Below are 12,332 nucleotides of genomic sequence, written 5' to 3'. Positions count from 1 at the left end.
AATAACCCATGCTTCTTTAATACTTTTCACATAAAAGATACTTCTCATTGTAATTCACAAATGACATTGATCAGAAATTAAATGCATGTGTTGTGCAGGAAACAAAGGAAAATGGTAACTGATTCACACAAATAACATCCCACAAGCAGCTGTCACCTGCCACTCGAAAGAGAGGCATCATACTTTTAAAGTCCTTGTGTAATTTATTGTACATTGCTGTGGCAATTGGATGTGATGTTTTGTAATATGAACCCAGTGTTATAATAGATGGACTTTGTTATTCAATTGTGTCCATTCATACAACTACTATATATCATTGAGTCGCTGACATATATTTAATCAGTCTTTGGTTAATCATTATCACACTGAAATTACTGATGGCCTTTGCAAAGAAGCTAAATGGCTGTTTTAAGTATCTAATACATCTTTGAACTCCAATCCATCAACCCTGAGAAGCTTTCAACCACTCTATCAGAATTCTGCCATTCCGAATTGCCACAACGCAATGGATTGTTATGATATTCCAATCAGGATTCCTGGATAAATGGAAACTAGATTTCCTTCAATGTTCAAATGTTTGGGGTGTCTCTTGTTTGTTTGGGATCACTCATCACCATAGAACATGGGAACATTGTAAATTAAAAGGGAAAATAGACCGAGAGGTTGAGGTTGGTTCTTTGATTTACGAGCAATTGCTGGAAGCAACATTTTATTGATCCCATTTCGCCTGCTTACTGCGGTCCACAGGGAAGATGCAGTGCTTCAAGTCTGTGACTTCAGCATTTATTTGAATTGCTGCGTTTAAGATACTTGAATAAAACCTTTGTCACACCCCAAAAAGGATGCAGGATATTTCTTCCCGATGGGGCTGCCAGAGGAAATACTCCATAACAAGCAATATCCTGTGGACATTCCACACCAGCTGCTGTAAAGAATAGACCAGAAGTGATCAATGTATATTTCCAGTGACAACTAGCATACCAACAACTGCAAAAATAAAAACATTTTCTAGGGTGGATGACCACTGTGGTTGGGTCGATGTGCAAGGAGTTTGTCATTGAGGATTTTGGGGGGAAAGTTTCTCTTAATTAAAAAAAATTTGCTTGAGGGTTTCCGTGGCTTTTCCTGATGCTTTGCAATTTCTTTCGGACCCACTGCAGTTCTCATTTCAGTTTCTCATGGCCTTGATTACTGGAAATGTCCTGATAAAGAAACTCAGGTTGTTTTTCTGCCAGTGGCAACAGTTATATTGCAGCGTGTCCTGGTGCTCAGTACTCTCTGGTTACATCTTGATGGAATAATTAATGTGGCTACCAAGCCAACACCTTGCATCAACTCTGAGAAGCTTTCAACCACTCGATCAGTATTTGCACATCTACCCAACGCTGCTGTTGGGTAGCTGTGTAAGGAGTTTGTCGTTGAGGATTTTGAGGGGAAAGTTTTTCTTAGTTAAAATGTTTTTTGCTTGAGGGTTCCAGTGGCTTTTCGTGACGCTTTGCAATTTCTTTCAGACACACTGCAGTTCTCATTTCAGTCTCTCATGTCCTGATTACTGGAAATGCCCTGATGCAGAGAACTACCAAGACCAACTCCTTGGTTGCCACACTAAATAACAATGGGTAGCCAATTTAACGTATTTTTTAACACTGTTAAGTCCCTTTTTGTGGAGGCCTGTAGCTTATTGGTTAGAGCACTCAACATGCAAGCGAGAGGACCTGGGTTCGATTCCCGGGCAGGGCGAAACGTTGGGCAGGTTTCCTTACTCCACACTCCTGTTTACCTAGCAGTATGTAGGAACCTGCTTGTTAACGATTGGTGGAATTTTTTACCGGGATAATCTCTCCAAAAAAAATAAGTAATTTGGTCACTCAGTCCACGACTGTTTGTGGGACACAGCTGTGCACAATTGGCTGCCGTGTTTCGCCCACAAAATATACAGTCAATTCACTTTACAGTATATTCTGTGAAGCGCTTTGAGACATCTCGATGACATGATAAGGCACTATATCAAATGCATGTCTTATTGTTATACTTAAACATTGTTTCACCGAGGTAAGTGAAATTCCTGGCAGAGCTCTTTGGGGAAAAAAAATAATACAATCTAGTACAAATTGTAGCAATCTCCAGCATTTATTTGATGGATGTTGCTTCCTCGAAGCTTTTCGCAGAATAAAATTACTGAAACCTGCAATAGAGTGATTTTGATCTTTCTTCACCACAATTACTCATCCTTTATAGATATATTTTGACATATATGGTCATCAGTCTGGGAGCAGATTGTTTTTCAGTTTTAAACCATAGCATTAGCCTCATGAAAATCGGAGTACAATTTTGATTGTAAAACGATTCAGACTGGAGTCTGGCTGCACGGATGACCTTGGGAAAATGGTTCCAAAAAGACATTGGTTCCTCTCCACTGCAGTCAACACGAATGATAGAGATTTGGCAGACTTTGGAATAGTTATGGAGTCCTGAATCAGTTTAGAGTCAAGCACTACAATAAGTAATTTATTTTCTCCCCTGCTCTTTTCAGCCCTGTATTGTGGCCCTTTGTCCTTTGCTGAGGTTTCTTAATTTTTTTAAAAGTTTCCCATAGCAGTCTAGAAACCATTTGAATAGAAATCTTAACTAAAGTAGACAAATCCAAGCAACCAGCAGCTCAATATCTCAAACCTGCCACCATCTGGTCAGGAAGCAAGTGTTCTACCACTTGTGTAACAGACTAACGCAGATTTTAACATGAGTGCTGTGAACAAATTTAAACTAATTTTAAGAACAATTGTGTAGGTTTTCTTGCAACTGTTCACCACCAAGCACTGACTATCCTACATATGAACTCATTCACGTTTCTGTTATTAGAGTAATAATTAGTTAGAGCTTGTTGTATGTATGGCATGTTTAGTGTTGGTAAAGATGATTAACAACAGATTCACAATAAATGTTGCGATGTTCTCAATGGGACTTCACAGTACATTTTAGATAAAAGGGTTTGATATCTTGCTCACAATCTGGCGCATGGTGAATGTGACCCTAGAGTGGAGCAGAGCAGCTGTGAAAAAGTAAATTCCAGTTTATTCGCGAACTAGACCAGAGAGGAGGCTTATTTTTATTGGCAGTTTGTGTATTGAATTCAGTGAAGATTCAAAGGAGTGTTTGAAATGCAGTGCACTAAAATCAATTCAGATAGTTGGGAATCCGATTTTTGGAACTAGAGCTGAAATTCCTTTCTTTCAGAGATAATAGCGTTCAGTGTATAAACTTTAAAGGACAGGTGCTCTATCCCCAATTAGTATTTGTGAAATCGTTATTAGAACATGGAATGTTTCGCTGCAATTGACCATTGAAGCTAAGACCATAACAATATTTAAAAGAGAACCTGAGAAGCGTTTGTAGAGGAATAGTATAAAAGGGTTTGAGAGATTGTAGGAGTATTAAGGCTCTTATGGAGGAGGGAGGACCAGTTTAGACTCGGTGACTCAGTGGCCTTCATCCAGTTGTTGTTGTTAGTCGGTTAGCGGATCGCTTTTCCGGGGGTAATAATCCTTTCAAAATAATATAATAATAAATTGGTCACTCAGTCCATGACTGTTTGTGGGACACTGCTGCGTGCGATTGACTGCTGCATTTCGCCTGCAAAGTATACGGTCAATTCACTTTACATTGAATTCTGTGACACACTTTGAGACGTCTCGAAGACATGATAAGGCACTGTATCAAATGTAAGGATTATTATTATTTTATTATGCCTCAAATTTTACTATTTAAACTAGTCGTGAGTTTTGACCACAAGCTAACTGACATTTTGCATTGCATTTAAATTTTTTTTGGGTGAGATCAAACTTTTAAGATTAAGTACCTAGCCAGTGCACCCTTAATCATGTCGAATGCTGTTGTCAACTTTGTTTGTTTCAGGATTCAAATTACAACTATAGGGAGGTAGTTAAATGCCTAATCCCGCACTTAAAGTACTTGGACGATTTTCCTGCAAACGAGACCTGCATTCAAGCCAACAGTCCAGTCGGTCAGGATTGGCTAATTGTGAAGGAGGCCATTAAAGATTGCATCACAGCTGATGATCTCAGAGATCTTGAAAACCTAGGTCTGTGAACTCACTTCCAACTGATTATTAAAAATCACCTTTCCAACACTCTAACACGCACTTCTAAGACGGAGAGGGAATATAAAAGTTCTGGGGTTGTGCCCATCAACTCGCTTCTAGTTGTGCACAATGAAAAAANCTAGCAGGTGAACACGTTGCGATTGTATTATTCTACAATGGATGCTTTCCAAGCAAAAATAAATTTGTGTGCAATCATATACTGCATCTAACAGAGTTTCTCTACTTCTGAGTGTCTTTATAAAGGACACGTGAGCTTAAAGGGCTTCCATCATCTCCCTTGTGATCTTGTGTGAACATAATGTTCTGTGCAGAGTTCTGTCCCAGAAGGGAATTTACCTGCTTTTCAAAATGATTTAGTGTTTGTTTTGAACGCTCTGAACGCTAAGCAATGTTTGTCAAGCATGGAGACACGACAAGCTCTCCGGGACGTTACCCCACACGAAGGGCGCTATATAAATGCGAGTTGTTGTTGTTGACATAGAAAAAATAATCTTGTTTTGGTTTTAAACCTTTAGGTCATTATCATGTTTCATCCCAGGGTAGGCCTAGCTCTGGTCACCACATTCATGGATCTAGAAGATATTTAATGCAAAGGCCTTCGACTCCCCAGAGACCTCACAGCGCAAGGAGACACATGACTGCCTGTCCAGGGTCTGCTGAGGCCTGCTACTCAGGATCCAGTGATTTTCTTGTTCAAGATGATGCAAGTGACTTAACTCATGGTAAACACAAGACCCTGTTCTCTGCACCCCTAACCCGTCTGAAATACCTTGCTGGATTTCTTTCACAGCTTTCAATACACATCGGGAACGTGAACTTGCTTAAGCTAAGATCACTCCATTGCATTGTCGGAGGTGCTGTTCTTCGGATGAGGTGTTGAAACACAAGGCACCGTCTGCCTATTCAGGTGGACATTAAATAACCCTTGGCACTATTCAAAAAGAAAAGAGAGTTTCTCCCAGTGTCCTGGGCAACAAATCCCCCAAATAAAATTGCTCATTCACTTCATGGCTATTTATGGGGCTTTGCTGTGTGTAAATTGGCTGCCACATTCATCCACAAATACACAGTCACTCCACTTTGCGGTAAATCCTGTGAAGCACTTTGGGATGTCCTCCCAGTGTGAGTGGCGCTATACCAAATGCAAGGATTATTAGTAGTTGGAGTATTATGTGATATATTCTATGTCAATTTCTTAACAAGTGGCATTTTTATAGTACCTTTTAAGATTCTTCTTTGTAGATTAACTGTTGCATTTACACTTTCAAATGAAATATCCAAGTATGTCTATAATTTCCAGCCCATCACCTCAATCATTTCTCCGTTTCATCCAAGGTGTGGGCAGCATTATTTGTGGAAATCCTGTTAAAGCTCTTCAGGCACGGAGGAAGAAACTAGACGTAAGTTGTACCTCTCGCTCGCCTCCCGCTCTGCCCTCGTTCAAGGCACGTCTCAAAATGTTCCTCTTTGACTGTGCAATCGGTCATTGTTCGCCCCAATCCCCTCTCGGCCGGCCCCCACATCAAATCAGGCAAATAGCCCAAATATAATGTTAGCTGTGGTGTATGCTAAAGCAACAAAGATCTGGGAGTAAGTTTGTGTCCAGCCTAAATATTGAGCTGAGGAATGGATGGCATTCAGGGGAACCTAGAAAATGTACAAGAGCTATTTTTAAAAAATGCGCTGGAATAATTCAAAAACATAATTTCTCCAGTTAGTTTGCTGGTTTTATTGTTTCATCTTGTCTTACATTTTGTAACGTCTCTTAACTCTGCTCATTTCTCCCCTCCCGCTCTCTTCTGCGGTGTTAATTGATACTATTTTCCGTGTCCTTCGTGCTGCTGTTTGACCTGTTTATTTTAGACTTCTTCCTTTACCATGTGTTGGATGTGAAGGGCGGACAGGCAGGAAGGGGAAAAATACTCGAGCAGGAATGAATAAGGAGGTTAGGAAATGGCAACACAGACTCCTATAGCAATGTAGCAAGAAGAGACCTGAAAGATAAAGAAAAGAATTGGGGATTCATACAAAACTACAGACAAGGAAAACAGGAGCAGAGAGACCAAAGGGAAGCATATGCTGATGACTAAAAATAGTGATCTTTTTCTCTAAACCTTTCCGATGGGATTTCCTGTTATAAAGATTTCGCAGAACAGATTGCTATTTTTAGTGATCGTTGAGGAGAGAAATGTGCAGTGGAAGAGATTGGGAAAGGGATGGACAGAGGCTGCTGTTTTGAAATTAAAATTTCCCATACGTTTCATGGCTGTTTGTGGGACATCGCTGTGCGCAATTGTGGCTGCCGCATTCGCCTACCAATACACAGTCACTCCACTTCATAGTAAAACCTATGAACAACAACAACAAAATTATATTTATAGAGCACCTTTCACGACGGGAGGACGTCCCAATACGCTGAACAGTCAGGGGTTGGGACCCGAGCATGGGGTAGGGCTTGTGTAGGGGTGAGGGAAGGCAGAGAGGTAGGAGGGCAACCAAAGGCACAATCGAAGAGAAGGGTCTTGAGACCGGCCTTGAAGGAGGTAAGGGAGGAAGTGAGGCAAAGGGAGTTCCAGAGGGTGAGGGCAGAGAGGCTGAAAGCCCAGTCACCAATGGTAGGGTGGGTCGAGCGGGAGATATGGAGTGCTTTGGGATGTGCTCCCGACGTAAAAGGCGCTTTACCAAATCCTAGGATTAATATTATTAATGCTGGAATACAAAATTCACCTTTTTTCACAATAGCCTGACGCTTCAAACCACAATTATTAAAGTTACACCAATTTATCAGTGTGCATTAGAAATGTTCACTTGCTGACAATCTGTCTCACACTCTCTCATCAAACACACACACATGCAGGTGGATAAGGGCTTGCTTTCACACTATTCACTAAATAATGGAGTGGGACCCTTCGTGAACGTACTGCGTACTAAAAAAATTCTTATAAATGATTCACCACATAATTGCTTTCAACATCTATCGATTCTATATCTGTTGGAGTTTAAAGGTGCAGTGAATTTGGACAAAGATTAAGTACAGTAATGTTTTGCAGTATGCCTGTAATACAGAACGGACACCAAAAGAAAGCCATTGAATACAATTTGGTGCTTGAAAAATATCTTTCAAATGCTTAAATTTAGATATCTTTTTGGGTAATTTTATTGTTAGGCAACGTATGCAACAGCAGGGAGCTTTGTCCGCCAATATTTCCACGGTCCTGAATCCACCTTTGACTTGTTAGAAAAGGACAGCAAAAGCCGTGAAGATATTTTCTCCGAACTCAAGGCCTGGAGGAATGACCACGGCAAGTAAGTGCTGCCAGGTTAGCGAAGCAAACAGAGTGGAAGCACAACAGACTTTACAAACTGGAGGCCTGAATTTCCACCCAGTCTTAGGCTGTAAGATTATTTTGGCCTCGACCTGTCCATTCCCTCATCCAACCAGCCCTACCACCAGCGGTCAGGCCTTCAGCTTCTCTGCTCCCACCCTTTGGAACTCAGTCCCTCAGTCCCTCCACCCTGCTCCCTCTCTTGCCTCCTCGAAAGCACATCTCAAGACCCTCCTGTTCTAGCACGCCGTTGATCACTCTCCTACTCCCATCCTCCCTCCGCTCCACCCCTCCTGATCCCAAGCCCCAGCTCGGGTCCAAATCCGTGATTGTTCAGCACCTTGGAACGTCTTCCCGACGTGAAAGGCGCTGTACAAATTTAAGTTGTTGGTTGTTGTTGAAATTTAAGCCGGGGAGCAATTGTGCAAAAGTCTTAAATTGATGCCGATTTTTCACATTTATTAAAAAGAACCGGCTTCTGAACTAAGAGTGAATTTAAGACAAAAGGCTTGAATAATATGCACGTCAGGGGTAAGGAGATTATAAGGATAGTTTCATGGGAGGGCCTGCGCTGTTGGTCCTGGGAGACGTTGCAAAGGATATCCCATATTTACGTTGCAAAGGATATCCCATATTTACGGATTCTTTGGATTCCCGTTTCCTGGCTTGCAAGGTCAACTTCTCAGTGGAGGAGGGAGAGGACAAGTGTCATGAAGGCGGACACTGTGTGTGTGGGTGTATGTGTGTGTGTGCGCACGGGAGCTCATGTGTGTGTACGTGCATCTGAATAACAAATGTCTTAACACATCTCCAAGTCTACAGGACTTTGGCCCTAAAATTGTCTTGCCTCCTGCAGACCTAGTAAAACTGTTTATACCAAAGGTGTGACCATTTACATGTTAAGATCTATGTTAACATATTGTTCTAAAGGCGTCTTGAAGCGATTTGGAAGGATCGTGAACCACAAATATTGACGATTGACCACAGTGATGAGGAGGAGTTGAGTGATGGCTGCTTGGGGGAGGAGGCAGTGAAATTCTGCCCTGAGACGAATGAGAGGCTTTCCCCAGAACTTCTGTGTCCTTCATTTTTATACCCTTCGCCTCCCCCAAGTGAGTTGGAGTGATTTTTATTCATTTTCCCACAAAATGCTTCAATGGAAAACAGTTGGCAGTTTAAACTGGCGTCCTGGCTAACAGTCCTACTGTTAAATTGGTTGTTTGTCCCATGACTATTTGTGGTGCTTTGTTTGGGGCAAACAACTGTCATGCTTGCCTATAAGCTCAGTCGCTCCACTTGATAGTAAATACCTGTGAAATGCTTTGAAATGGTTCAATGGGATAAGACGCTGCTGAACACAAGTTTGCTTCTGTAGCTTCTTCTCGTCTTTTTGTGGACATTACTTCAAACTTTCGAACCAGATTTCTGCTGGCTTTCAGTCAAACCACTGTTTACGGCTGACTGGTTGTGCAGTCAGGTTTAAACAGTAAATGTGTTCTCGTTTCAGATTTGTCTTCTACCGCAGACAATTTGCTGACTACAGCCTTAAGTCAACCACCGTCTCCTAGCCCTCCATCCCTTCACGATTTGCCTACAAGATCACAGAAAGTGCTTGATTTCAGGGTCAGACGTTTGAGAAGGCCTGTGCAGCTAGAACAAGTGCAGCCGTACAGCATTGCGAGAACAGAGCCCAGCGTTGTACGGACTGATGAAGAGTTTGCTGTCCTGGGTGAAGAGGGGCCAGTTACACCCTCTGATGGACTTGATCCAAAAACTAGAGTGGAAGAACGGAAAAACACGCACTCATACACTCAGTATCTGAGACCAGTCTTAGGACGAAGAAGCACCAGGTACTCATGATACATAAATGATATTGTGGAGCCCTGTAGTTTAGTGTTTCGAGCACTTGTCTCGCACACGAGAGGACCTGCGTTCAATTTCCAGCCAGGGCGAAATGTTGGGCAAATTTTCTTAATCCACACGCCACAAAATATACAGTCAATTCACTTTACAGCATAATCTGTGAAGCGCTTTGAGACGTCTCGAAGACGTGATAAGGCGCTATATCAAATGCAAGGATTATTATTTGTAGTATTTATATTTTTTTAATCGATTTTAAAATGTCACTGTTTTGTTAACGCCATTTCCAATTGTTATTCCATTCGAAAAATAGATGATCTTAAATTAGATTTGGGGAAGATATTAAATCCCCATCTTCCTGGATCTTAAAGACCCAATGACAGAACAAATTACAACAACACAAATTTACATTCATGCGACAACTTTCACGTTGGGAGGATGTCGCAAGGCGCTCAGACATAAAGAAGGGTCGAGAGATTTGTTGATATCCTGGTCAAATTCCTCCTTAATCTAAATTCACCAGAAAGGAAAAATCATTCATCTCGTCGTTTGTGAGACATTGCTGGTGCAGATTAGCTGCTGCTTGTCTTAAATAGCAACAGCCAATGTTTTTCAGAGCAAATCATTGTGATGGGGCACTGTATCAAATTCAAACTTTCTTACTATTGATATTTTTATTGGCAGATCCACAGATGACGAGAGTCCTCAAAAGCTTATTGATAATCATCAGCCAGTCATCCGATCTTCCTCAAAAACATCTGAGAAGCCTCTGCCACTGAGCCCTCTCCATCCTCTGACCACAAAGCCTGCACTGCAACGATTGCCAAATAGACCTTTGCTTCTGCCCAGCAGAGGGAGCAAGACAACGAGCTGATGGGACCAAGCGTCAGAGTAGGCTGTTTGTCAGGATCTGTGGCCTCACATCACCAAACCTGCTGCACACTGCCCTAACACTGAATTTATTTTCCCAGGAATATTTAATGGCTGGTTGAACAGCACCAGGAACGCTGACATTTTCGAGTAACCATGTTTCACTAATTACTGCACCAAATTGGAGAGTCAAATAACTAGAGTGCGTGCAAGTCAAGCTTTTAATACAAGCACAAGAACTACTTGATTGCTCATGTCCTACTGAATGGTCTCATGACCACTTAAAAAATGTAGTGCTTTTAGTGTGTCACTGCACGGAATAGACCTTTTGAATCGCCTCCTCCCACACACATTTTGGCGCACACACGTACGCACACACACATTCACACCCACAACTTCCTTACAACCTTAACACTCTTAAGGTTGATTTCAATGTTAAAGTGCAAATGATGGTCATTTGGGCACCCACAAATATCAAATATTGGGCAATATCGCTGATATAGATTAGTTGCAAGATCTAATTTGTATGTGTAAAACGTGTCTCAAAGTTCCTTCTTCAGCCATGTTACTCCTCAATAGGACAGAAAAGAATGTTTTTTACGAATTTAAAAAAAACCCAACTGCACTACTCGTAGAGGACGTTTTAGCCCTTGCATTTTTTCCTGTTGACATTCAGCAGAATTATTTCTCCTAAAAGTTTGCTTGACTCCGACACCTGCTTTCCGCTGATTATTTTACATGCGTTTTAACGTGAGGTGTCCCCAATTGTTTACAGGGATTAACTAATAATAAAATATTACATCCAATTTTGGAGCTAAGTGATTAGGAGACAGAATAAGGGTTCAGTAGCTAACACACAAAAAAATGTTTGGGCAAGTAGCTGTAGACTGCAGCAAATCCCTGGTGTGTGTTGACGTAGCTGCTCTCAGGCAGACAAGCATTAGGAGCAAACTGACCCTAGTGTCTGGGTTCCACAGGACACGTAATTAGCCAGGATTTCTGCTACTGATCACTGAGTAACTATTCCCACTGGAGAGAGTGTGCAATTGGGCAGGATTGGGCTAGGTTGTGCCCCCCCTTCCCCGACAGTTGAATATGTGTGCATACGGGCTGCTACCCCACATTGTTAGCAGCACTCGAGGCTCACGCACAGATACTGGCCACATAGATACGAGAGACCCATTGACACTCAGGGAACCATACCCTCTAGACAGTGAACTGAACGTCTTTGTGAGGGAGCGGGAAACGGAACTTGGTGATAAGAAAATGTTTGAACTAAATTTCTTGTCTGAAATTTATCCGATGGATAGTCCCGAGTCCACTGGATTTGCTTCCTGTTCACATCTCACTATTGAATTGTACCTGATTTAATCTGTTAATTTAATCTATAATTAAAAATTTACATTGGATAAGGGTTCGAATGCATTCTTTATCCTTCTAAATATTTAAGGCTTGCGAATCTTACTGTAAATAAAAGGATGTGTATATTTGATGATCGCGGTGTATATATTGGTAACTTGTTGCTTGGTTTTGCTGTACAGCACATCCATAAAAGGTTTGAATGTAGAAAATGTATTATAAATTGTGTATTTATTTTCTACTATGCATTCTTTGATTGTCGATAATTAAAATACCATTTTAAAGTACCATCTGCTGTGGATTTATTATTTTATAGAATTTAAGAGGCCTGTTTGCTATTAAGGGGATTATTTAATTGCAGTGGAGATGAACGTGATTGTATAAAAAAAATTATATTAAAAGTATTTCCTTTGTTTTTCCTCTTGTGCATGAGCTACAGGTCAAAGGATAGTTAATTCAATCGACGATTACCTTTAGTTAGTTTTTGCTCCAAACAACATTGGATTTGAAATGAGGGGTGTTAGTTGCTTTTATTAAATATTTTAAGTGTTCCTAGCCCTGGTTTCCTAAAAAGAACCAGAACATTCGATAGAATTTCTTCGTGGCCAATATTTGAGTACTCTCTCCTTGACGTCCAGTGTACATTGTTTGGATTGTTGAAATGTCCTTCGGATTCCCACAGTATCTCAGGCTATACACTGTAACCAGGTTAATGTCACGATACAAAAGAGTGTGTTTTTTGTTGGAAACCTTGTATTTTGCTGCACTCCCTTATTCTGTCAGTGTGGTACGGGAAT

At 41.2% G+C, this 12,332-nt stretch overlaps 1 protein-coding gene across 2 annotated transcripts in view; it reads left to right on the top strand.

Moving 5' to 3' along the window:
* Positions 1-11,708, top strand: part of lrrc56 (leucine rich repeat containing 56) — a 33,237-nt gene extending 21,529 nt beyond the window's left edge. For both annotated transcript variants that reach the window (XM_007909343.2, XM_042341622.1), the window contains 7 exons: positions 3,913-4,099; positions 4,636-4,842; positions 5,456-5,520; positions 7,287-7,426; positions 8,377-8,558; positions 8,954-9,296; positions 9,991-11,708. In XM_007909343.2, the coding sequence (XP_007907534.1) occupies positions 3,913-4,099; positions 4,636-4,842; positions 5,456-5,520; positions 7,287-7,426; positions 8,377-8,558; positions 8,954-9,296; positions 9,991-10,180 (1,314 nt within the window). In that variant the 3' untranslated portion in view covers positions 10,181-11,708. The remainder of the gene's footprint in view (positions 1-3,912; positions 4,100-4,635; positions 4,843-5,455; positions 5,521-7,286; positions 7,427-8,376; positions 8,559-8,953; positions 9,297-9,990) is intronic.
* The last annotated feature ends 624 nt before the right edge of the window (positions 11,709-12,332 follow it).

This window comes from Callorhinchus milii, unplaced genomic scaffold (genome assembly GCF_018977255.1).
Source record: "Callorhinchus milii isolate IMCB2004 unplaced genomic scaffold, IMCB_Cmil_1.0 Scaffold17, whole genome shotgun sequence".
NCBI classification, from domain to species: Eukaryota; Metazoa; Chordata; class Chondrichthyes; order Chimaeriformes; family Callorhinchidae; genus Callorhinchus; species Callorhinchus milii.
Note: the sequence above shows the minus strand (reverse complement) of the source record. Positions and strands in the feature narration are given on the sequence as shown.